Source organism: Barbus barbus, assembly GCF_936440315.1.
Source record: "Barbus barbus genome assembly, chromosome: 18".
NCBI classification, from domain to species: Eukaryota; Metazoa; Chordata; class Actinopteri; order Cypriniformes; family Cyprinidae; genus Barbus; species Barbus barbus.
In genome coordinates this window covers 30335406-30355072 of record NC_136746.1, presented here as the reverse complement: position 1 = coordinate 30355072, position 19667 = coordinate 30335406, and the positions used below count along the sequence as shown (strand labels likewise).

At 39.8% G+C, this 19667-nt stretch overlaps 1 protein-coding gene across 1 annotated transcript in view; it reads right to left on the bottom strand.

Annotated features, from left to right (window-relative positions):
- The window catches only part of LOC306884227 (NACHT, LRR and PYD domains-containing protein 12-like), a gene marked incomplete at both ends in the record, with an annotated part of 41243 nt that extends 24908 nt beyond the window's left edge, over positions 1–16335 (bottom strand). The window contains 4 exons of the mRNA XM_079439946.1: positions 1996–2166; positions 5411–5581; positions 6803–8596; positions 16220–16335. Of these exons, the coding sequence (XP_079296072.1) occupies positions 1996–2166; positions 5411–5581; positions 6803–8596; positions 16220–16335 (2252 nt within the window). The remainder of the gene's footprint in view (positions 1–1995; positions 2167–5410; positions 5582–6802; positions 8597–16219) is intronic.
- Positions 16336–19667: the final 3332 nt, after the last annotated feature.

Below are 19667 nucleotides of genomic sequence, written 5' to 3'. Positions count from 1 at the left end.
GTGAGCTCAAGAGGTACGGATGTTTGTTTACATGTCTCACTACGAGAGCCATCCACTTGGAAGTTGCGCACACCCTTGATACAGACTCCTTCATCAACGCCTTACAGCGATTTATTGCTAGAAGAGGCCCACCCGCGGAAATACGATTGGATAATGGGACTAATTTCGTCGGTGGGTTACGAGAGTTGCGGAAAGCCATCAGTGAATGGAATCAACAAAAGATTTCTGATTACCTGCTGCAGAACAATGCAAAATGGATCTTCAATCCACCTGCTGCCTCACACATGGGTGGTGTTTGGGAGCGACAAATTCGCACCGTTCGTTCCATTCTAAACACTGTCCTTTTGCAGCAGGCACCAGATGACGAGGGTCTGACAACACTGTTTTGTTGTGTTGAGTCTATTGTCAATGGTAGACCAATCACTAAACTCTCAGACGACCCATCAGATCCTCTACCACTCACCCCAAATCATCTGTTGTTACTCCGTTCCGGTGCAACTCTACCCCCAGGGGCCTTCGTGAAACAAGACCTTTACCGACGCAGATGGCGCCAGGTACAATATCTTGCAGATGTCTTCTGGTGCAGATGGCTCAAGGAGTATTTACCTGCATTGCAACAACGCCAAAAATGGCTACAACCAAAGCGGAATCTTCAAATAGGAGATCTTGTGATCATTCTGCATGAAAATACACCACGCAATCATTGGCCATTAGGTCTGATTACTCAAGTCTATCCAGGTGCAGATGGATTGGTGCGTACTGTGGAAGTGAAAACACAGACGGGAGTCTTCAAACGTCCTGCAGACAAAATTTGCCTCCTGGAAACCAGTCTTCCCAGTTGAATCTTCTCAGTTAAATTAGCTTAATTCAGACATTACCCTTCCTTTGTTTGAATGACCTGTTTGGGTCATTGGGGGCCAGGATGTTGGGTGCTGTCCCTTTAAGAACGTTGTTACAGTAGGCTCATGTGATCGTTAGAAAAAGGAAAAAAAGGCACTGATAGAAAAAGGTCATGTTGTTCTCGTGTTGAAGCTTCCTGAACTTCTATAACAATTCCAGATTGAATTCATAACTTAAACTATATATTCCCAGCGTGGTGAGTAATTCTTATTTTAGGTGTATAGATAGTTTCTGAGGTTTTGCTATGTAGATTGCAATTTGCGATTAGCGGCATAGCGCCTAAACGGTTAATATATACGCTTGTGTTTGCTGTTTGTGTAGACATATGTTGTTTATTATGCTGTTTAAATATTCGTGCAATATGTTGCATTTAGTTAGTAAGCAAAGTTTAATGCTTTGACACGAGAGATTGAAAGAACTGGAAGATAAAAATATCTGTTTCAAACTAAAAGAGATTCTGACGTTAAGATGTAATTTTTTTTATTTGAACTCTTAACTCTGCCTTGAGAAGCCTCTATGGTGAAGGTTGCATTTCCTGTCTACACGAGAGGCAAGAGCAGACACAGACCAGGGAGAGGAAAGAAGTCGTGTATGAGATTGACACAGATGATATGCAAGGCTATAAAATGCTGGAAGAAGAGATGTACGAGGCTGACATTTCCGTGGTGAAGACTTCTCGCTTGTTATTTTGTTATCTGCTTATGAGTTATTGTTTTTAAATAAAACAAAACCATTGTATTGGTGATTCGTTAAACTTTTAAATCCAGTCTCTGAGTAATTAATTATTAAATAACCAGTTATCAGAACCTGAATAAATCCTTATTTGGAGCTTCAAGTGGTCTGAACTTGGCCGAACTAGCACGGACACCGGGAGGAGAGATCTGAAACTTCATTTAACATCCACTCAACTGAAAGGTAACTACGGATTGAATTGAAACTATTATGAATTGTTTTGGGAAATATGGATGTGAATAGTAGGTTTTAATCCCTATATAATAAATAAACTATGCTGTTTATTTAATACTAAAAACCTGAGGCTGAACACTTGATATTTACTTTAAATGTGCTTCATGTGAGAGTCATATATGATCTTACCACAGTTTCTCCAGTTTACAGTGAGGCTCCTGTAGTACATCAGAAAGCAGCTTCACTGAATCTCCTAGTTTATTCCACGACAGATTCAGTTCTCTCAGGTGTGAGGGGTTTGATCTCAGAGCTGAAGCCAGAGCAGCACAACCTTCATCTGTGACGACACAATATCTCAACCTGTAGAGAACAATGACACACTCTTCACTCTCTCAGATCAGATCAGTTTAGCTGTGAATCCATTATTAAAGAGAAAGTACAAACTTAAAGCTGCAGTCGTTCACGAACCGAGCATCACTACTGCAGATCGTTTATAGCCTTTTCTCACAGCAGCTGGAATAATTAAATGTTTCATTTTGATGGCGGATTGTAATCCAGAAAGGATTGTGTGTTTATGAAATTAAATTAAATTATATTCCAATTTTAAATGTGCTTCTGATTTAGGGTGACCACCTGGCAATAGATCTGTTGCGGGACAGTAGATGTGATTTTGCGGGACAATGCGGGACACGTATGAGACAGATACATTTACTACTATTATGCCATTTAAATACTGATTTACATTACATCCATTGTCTTTTATGTTATGCCGATTTATATTTCTGCCGGTGGATGCCCATTGTCCTCAATCCAGGTTGCACTTCTGGCAACATTAAATCCAGGAGAGAGTATCAGTTTTGAGCATGCACACGTAGGCCTAATGTCTGATTGAGAGAGAGAGAGTGCATCTGTTTTGTGTGAGAGTGAAGAGAATCCTGCGAGAGGATACATTTGTTGCACTCTCACATTACAATAATGTGCTCTGGACACTTTTCATTAAAATAACGCCAAAGAAACTGCCTCAAATGCACTATTAAAATGAGAAGAAAGTCGTGTCTGAAAGCTGCAATCATTTTTTTTTTGTTTTTTTTAAATGAAAGGAGAATATCATGTTTTTCCGTGTGCGCTCGACCATTTCCGTCAGTGGTGCTCGAGCACTTGATGACGTCCGCACATCCTTTGTGCCTTATTTTATATCTTATTTTGGTATATCAATTTCTGGGATGAAAAAATAATAATACAGAATACATAATGGAAATGCAGGACACTGCTTACGTCTTGTGGGATGCGGGACAAAGCCCCCGATTTCGGGACTATTTCACCCTATTCTGATTACAGATAGCCAACGTGGGATTACACAAGTTTTTGTATTTTAAATAGAACCAGTTTGAAGGAAGATTAATTTGCTTTTTGGATTAAAAGAATTTCTTAATATGAAATTTGAATGGTATGACAATTAGATATTAGACTGTACAAAAATTGAAATCTACATGCATATGCTATACTCATAGTCACGCTATGCTGATGTTGTTAACATTAATAATTTGAGAACAAAGTATAACAATGATAATACTTTGCACAGTTAGATGTGATAAGAGCTAACTGATCTTTAGATTTAATCACCATTGGTAGCGCGATTTATTGTAATTCTTTTTTCCTCAGTTGGACTTGTTACTTGTTCAGATGGCAATATACGGTGAAAATTCTCATTTGGGTCATATATTCCAAGACATAGGCTAGAATCTGTGATTGCGAAGGACAGTAAATATCCACACCGGTGCGGTGACTGACAGCCACACATTCACCTCAAAACATTAGATTCATCCGCACTGGAGCCGTGCCGGATCACAACCCCACGCATGGAAGATAATTCCACAAGAAACTGCAATTCCAGGCTTTCAAACATAGAGGGCGACAAAGAGGTACAACTTACGAACTGCAGCCTTAAAGCACAAATAAATATGTTTGATGGATCATTGGACTCCCTGAACGGATGGCCAGTCCATCACAGGACTCACAAACACACACAAACAGTCACACCTGCAGTTAATTTATAGTGTTCAATTCACCTGCTGCATGTTTATAGATTGTGGGGGAAACTGGAGCACTCAGAGGAAACCCACACAGACACGAGGAGAACATGAGAGAAAGGCCTCAAAGCGGGGACCTTTTTGCTGTAAAAACAGCTCTACCCACAGAGCCACCCTGCCACCCCATGTAATAACATATTCACAGCATGAGATTATATTTATAATAATCACAAGTGAATGCATCCTTATTTGGACTCTACTCGTGGCTCTCACTGTTCTTACAGAATTCTTACAGAAACTACGATAATACCCTGCCATTCCCAAGAACCTCCGCAACTCTCTGCGGGTGGTAGGAACTGGAAAATCTGCTATGGCCGTGACCTTGGCCTCTACTAGTCGCACTTGGCCTTGACCAACCTCCTTACCAAGGTAAGTGACAGTTGCTTAGCCAAATTCACATTTTGCTAAATTAAGTGTCAAATTTGCTTTAACAAGTCACTCAAACACTGTTCTCAACAGGCAAATGTTTTATGTCCAACTCCACGAATACAACACCAGATCATCAAGATACGCGTTACAATTTGGTACATCATGTAAAACGATATTAACGAGGCACTGGAAAGTTTCTGGGACATTTCTGTATACTGGAGGAAATTATCTGAGGTTACAAAGGCTGAAATCTCTGAAGCTTTTGAGGTGAGTGGAACTTGCCAATAGAGTGCTGCGGGACCCAACGCAAATCTCGCGGGAGCGGGCGGTTTGAACTTTGCTGCGGGCGGGAATGGGCGGCTAAAAAAAAACACTGCGGGATCGGGAGGTAGCCTAGCGACATGATGTCATTGTCAACAAAATCAAAGTACTTGAAGTCTAAAGAAACGCGCGGTAGCCTAAGCGTTTTAGATGTCCCCGATAGCCCAGGCTATATTCATCTTCCCTACCAGTGCGTCAGAATACATGCAGGTCAGGGAAAGAAACAAACATGAATCTCTTTAATAATAGCAATACAATACGTTTTTTTTTTTTTCCTGCGGGACGGGAGAAGACACAAAATCAATGCATCTCTATTATCGTGCGGGAATAAATTCTCAGAGTTGTGCGGGTGCGGGCGGGAGTGGACATACACATTGCGGGAGCGGGTGGGAGTGTAACACACACGTTGCGGGAGCGGGCGGTAATGGTCAGAAATTCGGCGGGCGCGGGCGGGATGAAGAAAACAGTCCCGCGCAGGGCTCTACTTGCCAATATCCTTTTAGCATATCAAGCTTTGTAACAAAACGTGCAGAACCGATGTCATCTATACAATCCTCCATCCGAGGTAACGGGTAACTGTCTGGCACAGTCACAGCATTTATTTTACGGTAATCTGTGATAAGTATTCAATTTGCAAACAATACCTACTTTTTCCGTTTTGTCTGGCTTCTCATTGTGTTTTCTGACTTGCTTTGTGTTTAGATTTGCTATTGTGTTTAAAATTTGTTGTTTCATTTTTTGATTTGTAATTTTGTCTTAAAAATTGTCATTTATTTTGCTCTTCACATACAGTATACTTTACAGTGTGTCATATATGATCTTACTCTAGTTTCTCCAGTTTACAGTGAGGATCCTGTAGTACATCAGAAAGCAGCTTCACTGAATCTCCTAGTTTATTCACAGACAGATCCAGTTCTCTCAGGTGTGAGGGGTTTGATCTCAGAGCTGAAGCCAGAGCAGCACAACCTTCATCTGTGACGCCACAATCACTCAACCTGTAGAGAACAATGACAGAATGTGAATTGTAGTTGAAGTGTGTGTAGTTTGTTATTGACTCTGGTCTCAGAGCAGGAGAGGAGATATAATGACAAGCATTGCCACATACTGCTGCTGATAGAATGAGATTTATGTATGTTGATGCTCAATGCTGCAGTTTGAAACTGTCATGTGCTTCAGGACTGAACAGACACACAGAGCTGAATGTGAGATATTGTTTCATAGTGATATAAGGACGGATCTGTCTGGAGAAACAGTCACTTTCTCCTCTAATAAACACCTACAGGAGGACATCTGCTTCACAGGAGCCACGTGTTCCCCATTACACCTCATTTATTAACTCTTGTGATCAAACACTTGATCATCATGTCATGTTTGGTCTCATCTGGAAGCTTAAAACTGAATAGAAATGTGTTGATCTCAATAGAATCAAACAGCTATCAAAAAAAGCAATCAAACAACGTGCTGCAATGCACAACAACTTGCAATTCCAATTTAATTAAATTAATTAATACTATGAGAAAAGAAAACCTGCACATGCATTGTCAAATTATCCAAGTTTCATGGGTAAATTTAAAAGAATGTTAAGACTGGATGTAATCAACATTTATATATTAATAGAATAAAACTGTAATTATATGTAATTATATCGTAATTGAATAAAAAATAACTTAATATAATTCAACGTCTAACTGGTTTAACATGTTTAAAAATAATCCACATGCTGGACTGTGAACTGGCAGATAGTTCATGTGTTCATAAGTTTGAGTCTAGCTCGTCATTCCAGATGCCCTTCTGTAAAATGTCAAAACTAAAAAAAATATCAAAATAACAAACAATTATAATAATTAACTACCTTATATGTTTCTATTGTTGTCTTCAAAAGTGTGTGTTCAAGTATGCTGCTGTTTTGCTCCATTAACTGATTCATCAGATTTTAGGAGTTTTGAGCTGCTTCTCCACTTGTTTGGTATTTTATGCCAGATGAGAAATATTTAAATTCCTTCTTTATTTTAATTTTAACATTTTTACTGGAAAACCTGAATTATTTATATGCAACTTCTCTGACTTTGTTTGCCTGAAGAAATCTTTTACAGTGTCTCTGTATTGAAAACACATCAAAATGCCGGCCACTAAAATAATAGCTACAGCATTTATGAGCTTTTGACTGATTTTCTTAATGTTTTAACAGTGAAGTGATTGTTCTCGTTGATACTTACTGAACTGATCTGGATTCTTTAATCACAGGCAGCAGCTTCTGAAGAACTCTCATATTTTCAGGATTATTCTTTCCTTTAATAAATTTATCAAGACGAAACTCATTCAGTTCCTCTTCTGATGTCAACAACACAAAAACTACAGCTGACCACTGAGATGAAGAGAGTCCGGCTTTACTTAAATTTCCAGATTTCAGATACTGTTGTATTTCCTCCACTAGTGAACGATCACCCAGTTCATTCAGACAGTGGAACAGATTGATGGATTTCTCTGGAGAGTCAATGGTCCTGATCTTCTCCTTGATGTACTCAACTGTTTTCTCATTGCTGTCAGATCTGCTTCTTTTCAGCTTCATTATTCGTTGTAGGAGAATCTGATGAGACTCCACTGACAAACCCAGAAGGAACCGCAGGAAAAGATCCAGATGTCCATTTTTACTCTGTATAGCCTCATTCACAGCTTTCTGATGCATCTTAAATAATACAACATGTTGAAACAAGACCTTCACTTTAAACCGTAAACTCTGTTTGTTGATTAGCTCAAACACATTTCTGTTGTGGTTTGTCCAGGAGAGGTGCACATATAGAGCTGCTAGATGTTCCTGAATGCTCAGATGAACAAAGCAGAAGACTTTCCCCTGATACAAGCCCAACTCCTCTCTGAAGATCTGAGTGCACAATCCTGAGTACACTGATGCTTCTCTCACATCAATGCCACACTCTCTCAGGTCTTCCTCATAGAAGACCAGGTTGCCTTTCACAAGCTGCTGGAAAGCCACTTTCCCCAGTTTGAGGATCATGTCTTCATCTGTCAGCTTCTTCTCATAGTCCTTCTCACGTTTGATGTTGGTCTGAAGGATCAGGAAGTGTGTGTACATTTGAGTGAGAGTCTTGGGAATCTCTCCACTCTCTGCTGGACTCAACATCTTCTCCAGAACAGCGGCTGAGATCCAGCAGAACACTGGGATGTGGCACATGATGTAGAGGCTCCTTGATGACTTCAGGTGTGAGATGATTGTATTGGCCAGACTCTGATCACTGATTCTCTTCCTGAAGTATTCCTGCTTCTGTGGCTCATTGAAGCCTTGTACCTCTGTCACTCGATGGACACACTCAGAGGGGACGAGATCAGCTGCTGCTGGTCTGGAGGTGATCCAGATGAGAGCAGAGGGAAGCAGATTCCCCTCAATCAGGTTCATCAGCAGCACATCCACTGAGGCTGATTCAGATATATTACACAGTTTCACTTTACTCTTAAAGTCCAGAGACAAACGACACTCATCCAGACCATCAAAGATGAACAACACTTTATATTCATCACTGGATATTTCCATTTCTTTAGTTTCAGGGAAAAACACATGAAGAAGATCTGAAAGACTGAGTGTTTTGTCCTTCATCAGATTGATTTCTCTGAAAGAAAGTGGAAATATGAGCTGGACGTCCTGATTCTCTTTCCCTTCAGCCCAGTCCAGGATGAACTTCTGCACAGAGACTGTTTTTCCAATGCCAGCGACTCCCTTTGTCAGCACAGTTCTGATGGCTTTGTCTTGTCCAGGTAAAGGTGTAAAGATGTGATTGCATTTGATGGCTGTGTCCTCTGTTGCTGCTCTCCTGGATTGTGTCTCAATCTGTCTCACCTCATGCTCATTACTGATCTCTCCACTCTCACTCTCTGTGATGTAGAGCTCTGTGTAGATCTCATTCAGGAGTGTTGGGTTTCCCTGCGTCGCTGTTCCCTCATACAGACACTCAAACTTCTTCAGCAGATTTGATCTGAACCTGTTGAGGACTTTATGCCTGGAAAATTAAAATACCACATTATTACATGAGTTACAGAGGTAAATGTACAGAGAAAAATGTCTCTTTTGTTTTCTGTGTTATGAGACACTGAACATATCATAGGGTTTATGAAATGTGTCAGTTATTAATGATGTATTTGAGTAATGTGTGATGATGCACTGCATTAATAAATCCCACAGTTTACCTGTTTACTGTATGTATATATATATATTCTACAGCCGGTACTTCATAGTTCCAAAGAAGGATGGAGGGTTGCGTCCCAGAGAGCATCCAACACCACAGCCAGGACCCAAGGAGGAATCCGGGACCGTACTGGGGGCCTTAGCCTCAGTGCACCACGGAGGAAACGTGTAACTAGGGGGTATCTACCCACTGACTGTCCACCAAGAGAGGCGTGGTAGGCCGAAATTACCGCCACAAAGACCTTCAAGGTGGAGTGGGTTAACCCTGCAGAGAGTCGAGCCTGCAGGAACTCCAGCACTGTACCAACCGGGCAGTCAACTGGGTCCTACTCCCTTTCAGGGGCCTGACCAGCAAAGGCTTAACTGTATGTGTCCAGTGCCAGCACATACGTTCAGAGAGCTGCCCTGTGGAGAAGAGCGGACCAGCTGCTGATTTGCTATGGTCCTCCTAAGAGAGGTCTTCCTGCTTCAAAGCAGACCCTCAGTCGGTGGATTGTTGATGCCATTCACATTGCATACGAGTCCTCTGACCTCCCCTCGCCGATGGGAGTCAAGGCTCATTCCACTAGGAGTGTGGCCGCCTCCAAGGCCTTCCTCACAGGTGTCCCAATACAGGACATCTGCAACACTGCGGGATGGTCTACGCCCCTGACCTTTGTCAGGTTCTACGGCCTGGTCATGCGGGCCACTCCAGGCTCTCCCGTCCTCTCGCCCGAGCTGTGCTCCGCATGGATACACACTGGGCAGGGATTGGCAAGTCTGGCAGCGTGGATATCTCGTTCCCCAAAGCGTCTCCTGACGCAGCTCGAGTTACTGAAGAGGAACATCTTAGGTTACGTATGTAACCCCAGTTCCTCGAGGGAACGAGACGCTGTGTCTCGAGGCCACACTTCCGGCATCCCTGCCATCGCTTGCTTCATTCTAGAAGCTGACGCCGGTTTCATCTCACGTGCTTTATATCAGCTGGTCATTACGTCACCTCGTCCGTGACGTCACGCCCATTCTTTGGACAGATTTCACTTGTATTCAGAGCCAGTTAATGCTGAAGGCGTTCCCCAAAGTGTCTCCAGACGCAGCTCGAGTTCCTGAAGAGGAACTGGGGTTACATACGTAACCTAAGACGTTTTTGCTCAACAATACATGGATTTTTTTTTTCAGGCATGTGTATTTACACACACGTTTACATATGTATCAGTATCTATGAAATAAGATCCTCGACAAAAACACATAGGCCTTTGTAAACTTATGTATAAAATTTTACAAAATATGTTTTTGTTTAGTATCGTATGTCTTACATCGGGTTTTATGGCTCATATGTGCAATTCATTTCAATTCAGTGATTATGGAGAAATAGACAAATAAACCTTCCTCAAAAGTCTGTTGTGTCATATTCAACATTTACTTTTTAACAAGATTTTTTTTAACATGAATGCATAATCAAGACAACCCAATTTGCTTCATCCCAGTACATGTTCATCTTGAATTATTACTAACATTATAAAAGTTATTCTCACTGAAAGATTTCACAGCAAAAATACTTTAAGTCAAGTCAAGTCAAGTCACCTTTACTTATATAGCGCTTTTTACAATGCAAATTGTGTCAAAGCACTGCACAATATAAAAAAAGGAAAATAAAGTGTCAATAAACTTTATTTGACAAAAAAGCATGAACTCTCAATCAGAGAGCATGAAGTAAATCATACACAACAGGTTTAAACTGATAACAGGTAGATTGCATAACACGATAAAGTTTAGAGCATGTTAATAATTTATAGGCCCTAGAAATTTGTGTATCAAATATGATACAATAGGTTAATATATACACAAATAGACATATTGTACACGGTATTAAAACAAATGTTTTAAAAATGTAGCTAAAATGTTGCAACACTCATTGCCAAACAAGCTTTCTGTTTTGAATCCGTTATACTCACAAAGGGGCGACTAGGATACAAACATTAAAATAAAAATAAATAAATAAAAGTTATGCTATTTTTTTTAATAAATAAATTAAATTAAATTAAAATCATGAATTTGTCTTATTTGTGTTCTAATAAGATCGAAATAGCAATAAATGAATTTTCTGATGTCTCTCTGTTTTTTGGGGGTTAATATAGTAAGTGTGTAAAGTACCTGCATCCTGGAGAAAGCTCTTGATCTCGGGGTGTTTGTGTGTGATTCATGATGAAGAGTGAGATCTCCAACACTTACTCTGTGTGGAAATGACAAACTAATCATTCAGCTGAACACATCCTGAGAGTTCACTCAAATACACAATCTTAGTCTCATGTTAACACAAATGATGAAATCAACCACAGACAACACGAAACAACAACTAAACCACTTCATCTGCTGAAAAACAAACATATCAAAGAACACACGACCTTCAGGAGAAATATGAAAGCGGAAGTTACCTGCAGAGATTCACCTGCGCTTCCTCGCATATCAAAGCAGATATTTCAATGTTTCCACTATATTACCTTCAATAATCGATCAGTATTTTTGAAGGCAATATCAGCAAACATTAAATAATAAGACTCTGATGTTGCAGCAGACGCGATGAAAATGAGTAACTGACCTTTGAACTAATGTTCCTCTTCAAATATAGACAAACTAGTCTGACCTTTGAACTAAATATAGATTGTATTTGTTACAGCAGGGATGGGCAACTTTGATAGTGATGAGGGCCAGCATTTTTTCTTCTTTATATCAAGGGGCCGGATTATTAATCCACGTCCGCACACCTTTACACCGTCTAACTCAATTTACTTTTTATTGAAGGAAATTAAAGTATAATTAATGTCATTTGTTTTTTTTTTTTCAATATTTTGTTAACTATAAAACTTGTGCAGTTATGCTAATTCAGAAGGGAAACTTTGTAGTCAGTTGGCAGCAATATTACCCCAACAAGCCAATGTAAACATCTCAATTACATTGTCTGTAAATTTGCAACAAAGAAATGTACAGAGGTCATTTTTATTATTAGTGTCCTACAGAACATTATCAAAACAACAAGAGGACAGTTAAAAAGGACAAAAAGTTATTGCAATTGATCTCCTTGAACTTGGTAAAAAGATAATCTGTTTACCATCTTGACTGGAAAATACTGCATTCATGGTCAGTTTTTCATTTATTATTTGCTAATGTTAGTGAATGTTTACATTAGAGTGCACGTGTACTATGCTGAAATTAATACGTGGAGCGACTGGAAACAAGCCAATGGTTGGAGATATGTGACTATTCCAAATGTTTTAATATTTATCATCTGAGTCGATATATGATCCAGCGGGCCGTACTAAAAGACACTACGGGCCGTATACGACCCGCAGGCCGCCAGTTGCCCATCTGTGTTACATTATTCCAGCGCGTGGTGACCAGAGACTGTTAAAATATATTTGATGTCTGATTCATTCAAGAGATTCGTTCAAAAAGTCTTCCATTTATGTCGTTTATAACTTTTTATACATTTATACTTAGACTCGTTTATAATATTAAATAAAACATTTATGGAAGAAAACAAGTAAATTATCCTTCATATTATTTAGTTTGGTTGTCTGATGTTTTGTTTTCAGAATCGTGATCTATATTCTAAAAATCAATTATCCATAGTGATAGCTTAAAGAAATACATAAGCTGATATATCTGGCATCTAACTAATACTATTAGTACTGTTTCTAATATTAAAATTCAGTTCTACAATCCAGACAGAGTTATCAGCACTAAGAACAACAGCCTATTACTGCAACTTACTGAAGATACTAATTAGCATATTACTAATGTGATTTGTGCTGTCCTGTGCTTCATTAGAACTATATAATAATAATGACAATTATCATATAGTTATAATGAAGCACATAACACAAATCACATTAAATTAATATGACTGATGATATTTTGAGGCATTATTTTAACTAAATATAATATATGCATTGATTAAACTATACATTTAAAAAGGTGCAAATCAGTATTAATCGTTCTTAAACCTGCATTTCATGTCGAACATTTTAATAACTGTTTTTAAATAATAAAATAAATAAAAATGTAGCATATTTACTTTTTCCCCTTCAGTTCAGTATCCATCCCTAGAAAAATGATTGCAATCTTAATCTCAAATTTCCCTCCAACTGTATATATTTACAATATGATGTTATAAATATTAAACTAAAGCTCAGAACATCACTCTTGATTTATCAGCTTTTAAATTTGTCAATACATTTTCTAACAGCGATCTGAATTGAGTCAATTACAGCGAGCTCTTTTGTTCCCAGCTGGCTGTACATTGGTTTGCAGTTGCTCATCTAATGGGCTCTTTGGGGATGAAGTCTCAGTGTGAAGCGTGTTTTGTTAATTCAGTAATTCAGTGTTTGACAGGCCTCTGTTCAGCAACTGAGAAATCAGCATCACTCCTGGAGAAGAGACTCAGAAACAGTTTGTTGAGTTTAATAGGTGATGCATTAGACTGTTATGTCTATAGTTTTGATCTTGTGAGAATCAGAGTATATGATCGCTCACTGATATCAGAAACACCGCTCCGCGTCCAAAGCATTTCAGTCTGTTTGAAATATCACACTTCTGTTGATAACGTAGCCTATAATAAAAAAATAAAAATAGATCAAATAACAGGAGAGTTTCAAAGTGGCTTATTGGAACACTAGAGTGCAAACGTTTTCACATAACAAGCTAATAACATGGTTGTCAGCAATAAAAGGTATAATTGCTGCTTTTTGCGGTGCAAATTTAGTTTGTGATGAAAATAACTGTTATTTTTCTTACAGATCGCTGCATTTCTTACAGATTTCTGCTCATTCGAAATCGGACGCAAGTAGCACTGTAAGATTACATTTGTTTGAATGCATTATTGAGAGAGCGATTGCGTGCGAATAAGTGTTGTAGTAGCTACCTGTTTAAATCATGCTTTCAGCTGAAAATATTCAGTATCTAGAAGCAACAAACAAATTCCTTGAGAACTATAACTTCCCGCTTATGTCCATAGCCGTCATAGACTTCACATTCTTTCTGATTTGAGTGATCCTTCTCTATCAAGCTAGATAAATATGTTTAACATCTGAATTCTTGCTAAATATGCAGTTATATTATGGGCTGTTGGCATTAATTGTAGCCTACTCATGATGGAGCGAGTCTAAACCACGAAGCTCTGACTTTTAAAGATCCGCTCCTCGCTCCAGTCAAAATCACACCGCTCCGCTCACATACTCTGGTGAGAATATGGAGGGGAAAACAGATCAATTTTATTCAAGGACTCAAACGGAGCAAAAATATGAATTTGGTGCATATGCTGATATTTATATGATGAAATTCTGATGCTTGTAATGTAAATCAGTGCGATCTTTATAGATCCTGATGATCAGATTTGAGATGCATTGGTTTAAAAAAAAAAAAAAAAAAAAAAAAAAGCTGAGCTGCTTCAGTCCAGTAAGTGTTCATCTGGAAATATGACAAATATCAATTTGTTTTTCTTATGTATGCAGCAAAAAGGCAATACAGGCAATAATTAATTGCATAAGGAGAAAATATGGGTTAAATTAATCTGGACAGTCACTGTTGGGAAATGAAATATTCTATAATCTGTCAGTGTTTGTGTGAGTTTTTTTATGGGTAAGGACTCTTTAAAGTCAAAGTTTGTCAACTCTTTGAAATCAGTTTAGCGATAAAAGGCTGTGATATTTTATCGCATACTTTCAGTCTGAGATCTCTAGATTACATCAGACAAGTCTTTCTGTTTGTGTTGAGCGAATAAATAGTCAACAAATCCTTTAACTTTTACGGTATTCAGAACGGAGCAAAATATAAATCAGAAAATATAAGCAGCTATAAAATTATTAGTTATAAACAACAAACATCTAGAAAAACTAATGTATTTAAAGAGAAACATACATCTCTCGTTCTGCATGAATACAAATGTTTGGGTCACATAAACTTATCCATTCCAATTTAATTAAATATAATTTAACATTTTAATTTTGTCAGTTAACGGTCAATGATTGGTTAACGAGTGTTGGGAGTCGGTCAGGAACATGAACCGAAATTAACATCTCTATAGTTTTTGTGTCCCATCACGCAGTCTCTGTTGATTGTGTGACTGTGACGTCTCTGTAGCGGCTCCTTATTCACCATCAGCTGATCCTGAGGAAACTGCACTGACCGATAAATACCGAGAGTCCTACAATAAAACACACAGACAGTCAGATATGAGTCTGAGACATTACTGCTGTCACATCACATCAGCAGATCCAGCTCAGAAAACACACAGTATATTCATATTACAGCCAGAGATATGAATGAACAACTGATCAGAGATTAATAACAGTACATGATCAACAACTACTATCACTTAGAGACTCTGTAAGATATTAAAATATTCATATATTCATAAATCAGTCACATCACAGAATTAAACACAGTTTAAAGTACAGAGACTAAAGTGGAGCTGAATTATTATCTTATATTCTCCAATCACACACACAGGAGGTCTGTTACTCAATTTAGAAACTTTAAATAAACACTTACAATAGAATAATTTCTCCAGTTTATAATGTGGATCCTTCTTCAGATCAGACAGTAACTTCCTACTAGAATATCCTAGATTATTCTCAGACAGACTCAGTTCTCTCAGGTGTGAGGGGTTTGATCTCAGAGCTGAAGCCAGAGCAGCACAACCTTCATCTGTGACGCCACATTTCCTCAACCTGTAGAGAACAATGAGAGAATGTGAATTGTAGTTGAAGTGTGTGTAGTTTGTTATTGACTCTGGTCTCAGAGCAGGAGAGGAGATATAATGACAAGCATTGCCATATACTGCTGCTGATAGAATGAGATTTATGCATGTTGATGCTCAATGCTGCAGTTTGAAACTGTCATGTGCTTCAGGACTGAACAGACACACAGAGCTGAATGTGAGATATTGTTTCATAGTGATATAAGGACGGATCTGTCTGGAGAAACAGTCACTTGCTCCTCTAATAAACACCTACAGGAGGACATCTGCTTCACAGGAGCCACGTGTTCCCCATTACATCTCATTTATTAACTCTTGTGATCAAACACTTGATCATTGTGTCATGTTTGGTCTCATCTGGGAGCTTAAAACTGAATAGAAATGTGAACTCAATAGAGATTGTGAATATATTGTGTGCTTTGCTTTAAGTGTGTTTTTGTGATAACTTTTTTAGCCGTTTATGCGACTTTGATTAAGAATATGGAATCCATGTGTCAGAGAGTCTCCGTCACCTCAGTCATTGCAGTCATCAGCACCCACACTAACGAGATCCCAATCACCTGACTACTGATTCACCACACCTGCCACAGTCAATCAACCCCTGTATATCTGCACGCCGCCAGCACTCCCTCCTCGTCCGGTCTACCGTTCACACTCTTGAACCTAACCTGACTCTCTCCTACTAATCCTGTGTTTACTTACCTCCAGAGTTCCCGCCGTTCCACGATCTCCACCGCTCCTGTCCTCCACCGCTCCTCGGATCCCCGCAAGCCTCCAGCGCTCTGCCCTACCTCTGCATTCTCACCTTTGACCAGCATTCACGCCCGCTTCACTGCTTATTCCATTTCTGTCAATAAAGACCCTGTTAACCGTCACCGTCCGCAGCTCTCCCGAGCCTGCCCCCTTCCGTGATTCCTCCAAGCCTGCCGTCCGCAGGAAAATGCATGCCGCCGTTCGCGGCTCCCCCAAGCCCGCCTGCCGAAAATATGGCAAGCCCATCTGCTGAAAATATGGCAAGCCCGCCTGCTGAGAATGTGGCAAGCCTCCTGTCTGTTTCCTCCTGTGCCTGCTCCTCGCAAGTGCCCTCCTAAGACTCAGCTGGTCCCACCCAGCTCTCCTGCGTCTCCGCTGGTCCCGTCCAGCTCTCCTGCATCTCCGCTGGTCCTGTCCAGGGTTCCCCGGATCCGCCATGGCCTCCCGAGTCTCCAGTCCCGCCAGGGCTCCCGGAACTGGCGCCACCCTGGAGGCCGGTAACCCTGCCCCCCAGATCACCTGGAGGCCTCCAGAACGCCCCCCCCCCCCTCCCCATTGGATGGTGTATGGCGTATGGCGTGAGGACACACCTTCCGGAGGGGGGCGTAATGTCAGGGAGTCTACGTCACCTCAGTCATCAGCACCCACGCTAACGAGATCCCAATCACCTGCCTACTGATTCACCACACCTGCCACAGTCAATCAACCCCTGTATATCTGCACGTCGCCAGCACTCCCTCCTCGTCCGGTCTACCGTTCACACTCTTGAACCTAGCCTGACTCTCTCCTACTAATCCTGTGTTTACTTACCTCCAGAGTTCCCGCCGTTCCACGATCTCCACCGCTCCTGTCCTCCACCGCTCCTCGGATCCCCGCAAGCCTCCGGCGCTCTGCCCTACCTCTGCATACTCACCTTTGACCAGCATTCACGCCCGCTTCACTGCTCATTCTATTTCTGTCAATAAAGACCCTGTTAACCACATTCCTCCGTGTCTCCTAGTCCGTGACGTGACACCATGGATGGGATTTGTAATGGCTTGTAATGGCTGTTCATAATTCTAGAAACTCGCTCATAATGCAAACATATTTAAGTCTGTGAATATATCTAGAATATCTTTTGCTGCTGAATTATCCACTAACTTAGTTTATACTATATATTTTTTGTCACAGTTTATGAATATACGTTTTCACTTTTTTATTTTATTTTTCTTTATAATGAATTAGTCAGTTTTTTGTTGATTGTGAAAGAGTGATTATCAGTTCCACACAGAGATATATAAATTATACATTGTTTTTAAAAGAAAAAAACGAAAAAAAAAACTGCAGTGGTATGGGATCGGGATCTGTATCGGTCAGTACTGAACCCCAGGTGTCAGAATCAGTATTGGAGGCAAAAAAGACCGATTGGAGCGTCGCTAGTTCATAGTGCAAGGAATGAAGTTGACAGAAATGCATACTAGGGATGGGCATTTTTGGCAATTTCTTATTTCGATCATCAGAATTTTATTTTATTTTTTTTAATAAATCCTTATTTGGAGCTTCAAGTGCTCTGAACTCAGCTGAACTAGCACGGACACCGGGAGGAGAGATCTGAAACTTCTTTTAACATCCACTCAACTGAAAGGTAACTACGGATTGAATTGAAACTATTATGAATTGTTTTGGGAAATATGGATGTGAATAGTAGGTTTTAATCCCCCATACCGGTATAAAAATACTACAGTATTCATGTCCTTGCTTCTGTATCAAATGCAGATATCATCTACATATAAACTACAGTGAACATCAGAACCAATGACTTTTACTATGCTGTTTATTTAATACTAAAAACCTGAGGCTGAACACTTTATATGTACTTTAAATGTGCTTCATGTGAGAGTCATATATGATCTTACCACAGTTTATCCAGTTTACAGTGAGGATCCTGTAGTACATCAGAAAGCAGCTTCACTGAATCTCTTAGTTTATTCCCAGACAGACTCAGTTCTCTCAGGTGTGAGGGGTTTGATCTCAGAGCTGAAGCCAGAGCAGCACAACCTTCATCTGTGACGCCACAAACATTCAACCTGTAGAGAACAATGACAGAATGTGAATTGTAGTTGACGTGTGTGTAGTTTGTTATTGACTCTGGTCTCAGAGCAGGAGAGGAGATATAATGACAAGCATTGCCATATACTGCTGCTGATAGAATGAGATTTATGCATGTTGATGCTCAATGCTGCTGTTTGAAACTGTCATGTGCTTCAGGACTGAACAGACACACAGAGCTGAATGTGAGATATTGTTTCATAGTGATATAAGGACGGATCTGTCTGGAGAAACAGTCACTTGCTCCTCTAATAAACACCTACAGGAGGACATCTGCTTCACAGGAGCCATGTGTTCCCCATTACATCTCATTTATTAACTCTTGTGATCAAACACTTGATCATTGTGTCATGTTTGGTCTCATCTGGCAGCTTAAAACTGAATAGAAATGTGTTGAACTCAATAGAGATTGCCTACATATGTACTGAGATCATGTTAATGAGTTTTTCTTCTGGCTCATCACCTGTTTACCTCCAGCCTTATTGTCTTTGGTGTTTATATTTCACTTTGATGAACTTTCTTTTCTTAAATAATATTTTTCTCAGTATATGAGACAGGGATGGGCAAGAGATGGGATCAGTCCTGGAGGATCACTGTCCTGCAGAGTTTAGCTCCAGCCTGATTAAACTCACCTGCCTGTAACTTTCTAGTGATCCTGGAGACACTGATTACTGTGTTCAGAAAGGCTGGATTAACACACAGGTGTACAGGACACTAGAGCAGAGGGGGACCCAGCCGAAACACTGCTCTCTCTGGGACACGATTTCAACCGAGGAGGGTCTTTAAATCGATCCGCGTCATAATCCAGCTCTGTGCTTCAGCTGTGTTTAATTGAGGTTGGAGCTAAACTCTGCAGGACTGTGGCCCTCCAGGACTGAGGTTATCCATCCCTGATATTAGAGGAACATGAAACTGCTGATAGAGCAGCAAATAAAACAAATAAATAAAAATAAATGCTGCTTGTGGTTTTACAGGTGTTGAGGGTCTTTCCTTTTATCAATGATAATGCTAAACGCTGAAGTGATTATAACTTTCATTCACTCATTGATCACTGTAGTACTGAGTTAAAACTAAACACATTCAGACTCTTGTCTGTTCAAATCTAAACCTCTGAGATATTCATCCTGCAGTAAGTCACAGAGACTCTGGATTACTATTTTACACGTTATCTGAAAGTTCATTATTTATCAAACTAGCATAAGCAAAGCATGTGATGTAATGGAAATGAATGAAATTAACGTTGTGCTGAAATTTAGCGTTTACTGAACATTGCTGATTTTATTCTTAATATTGACATTAAAGGATCAGG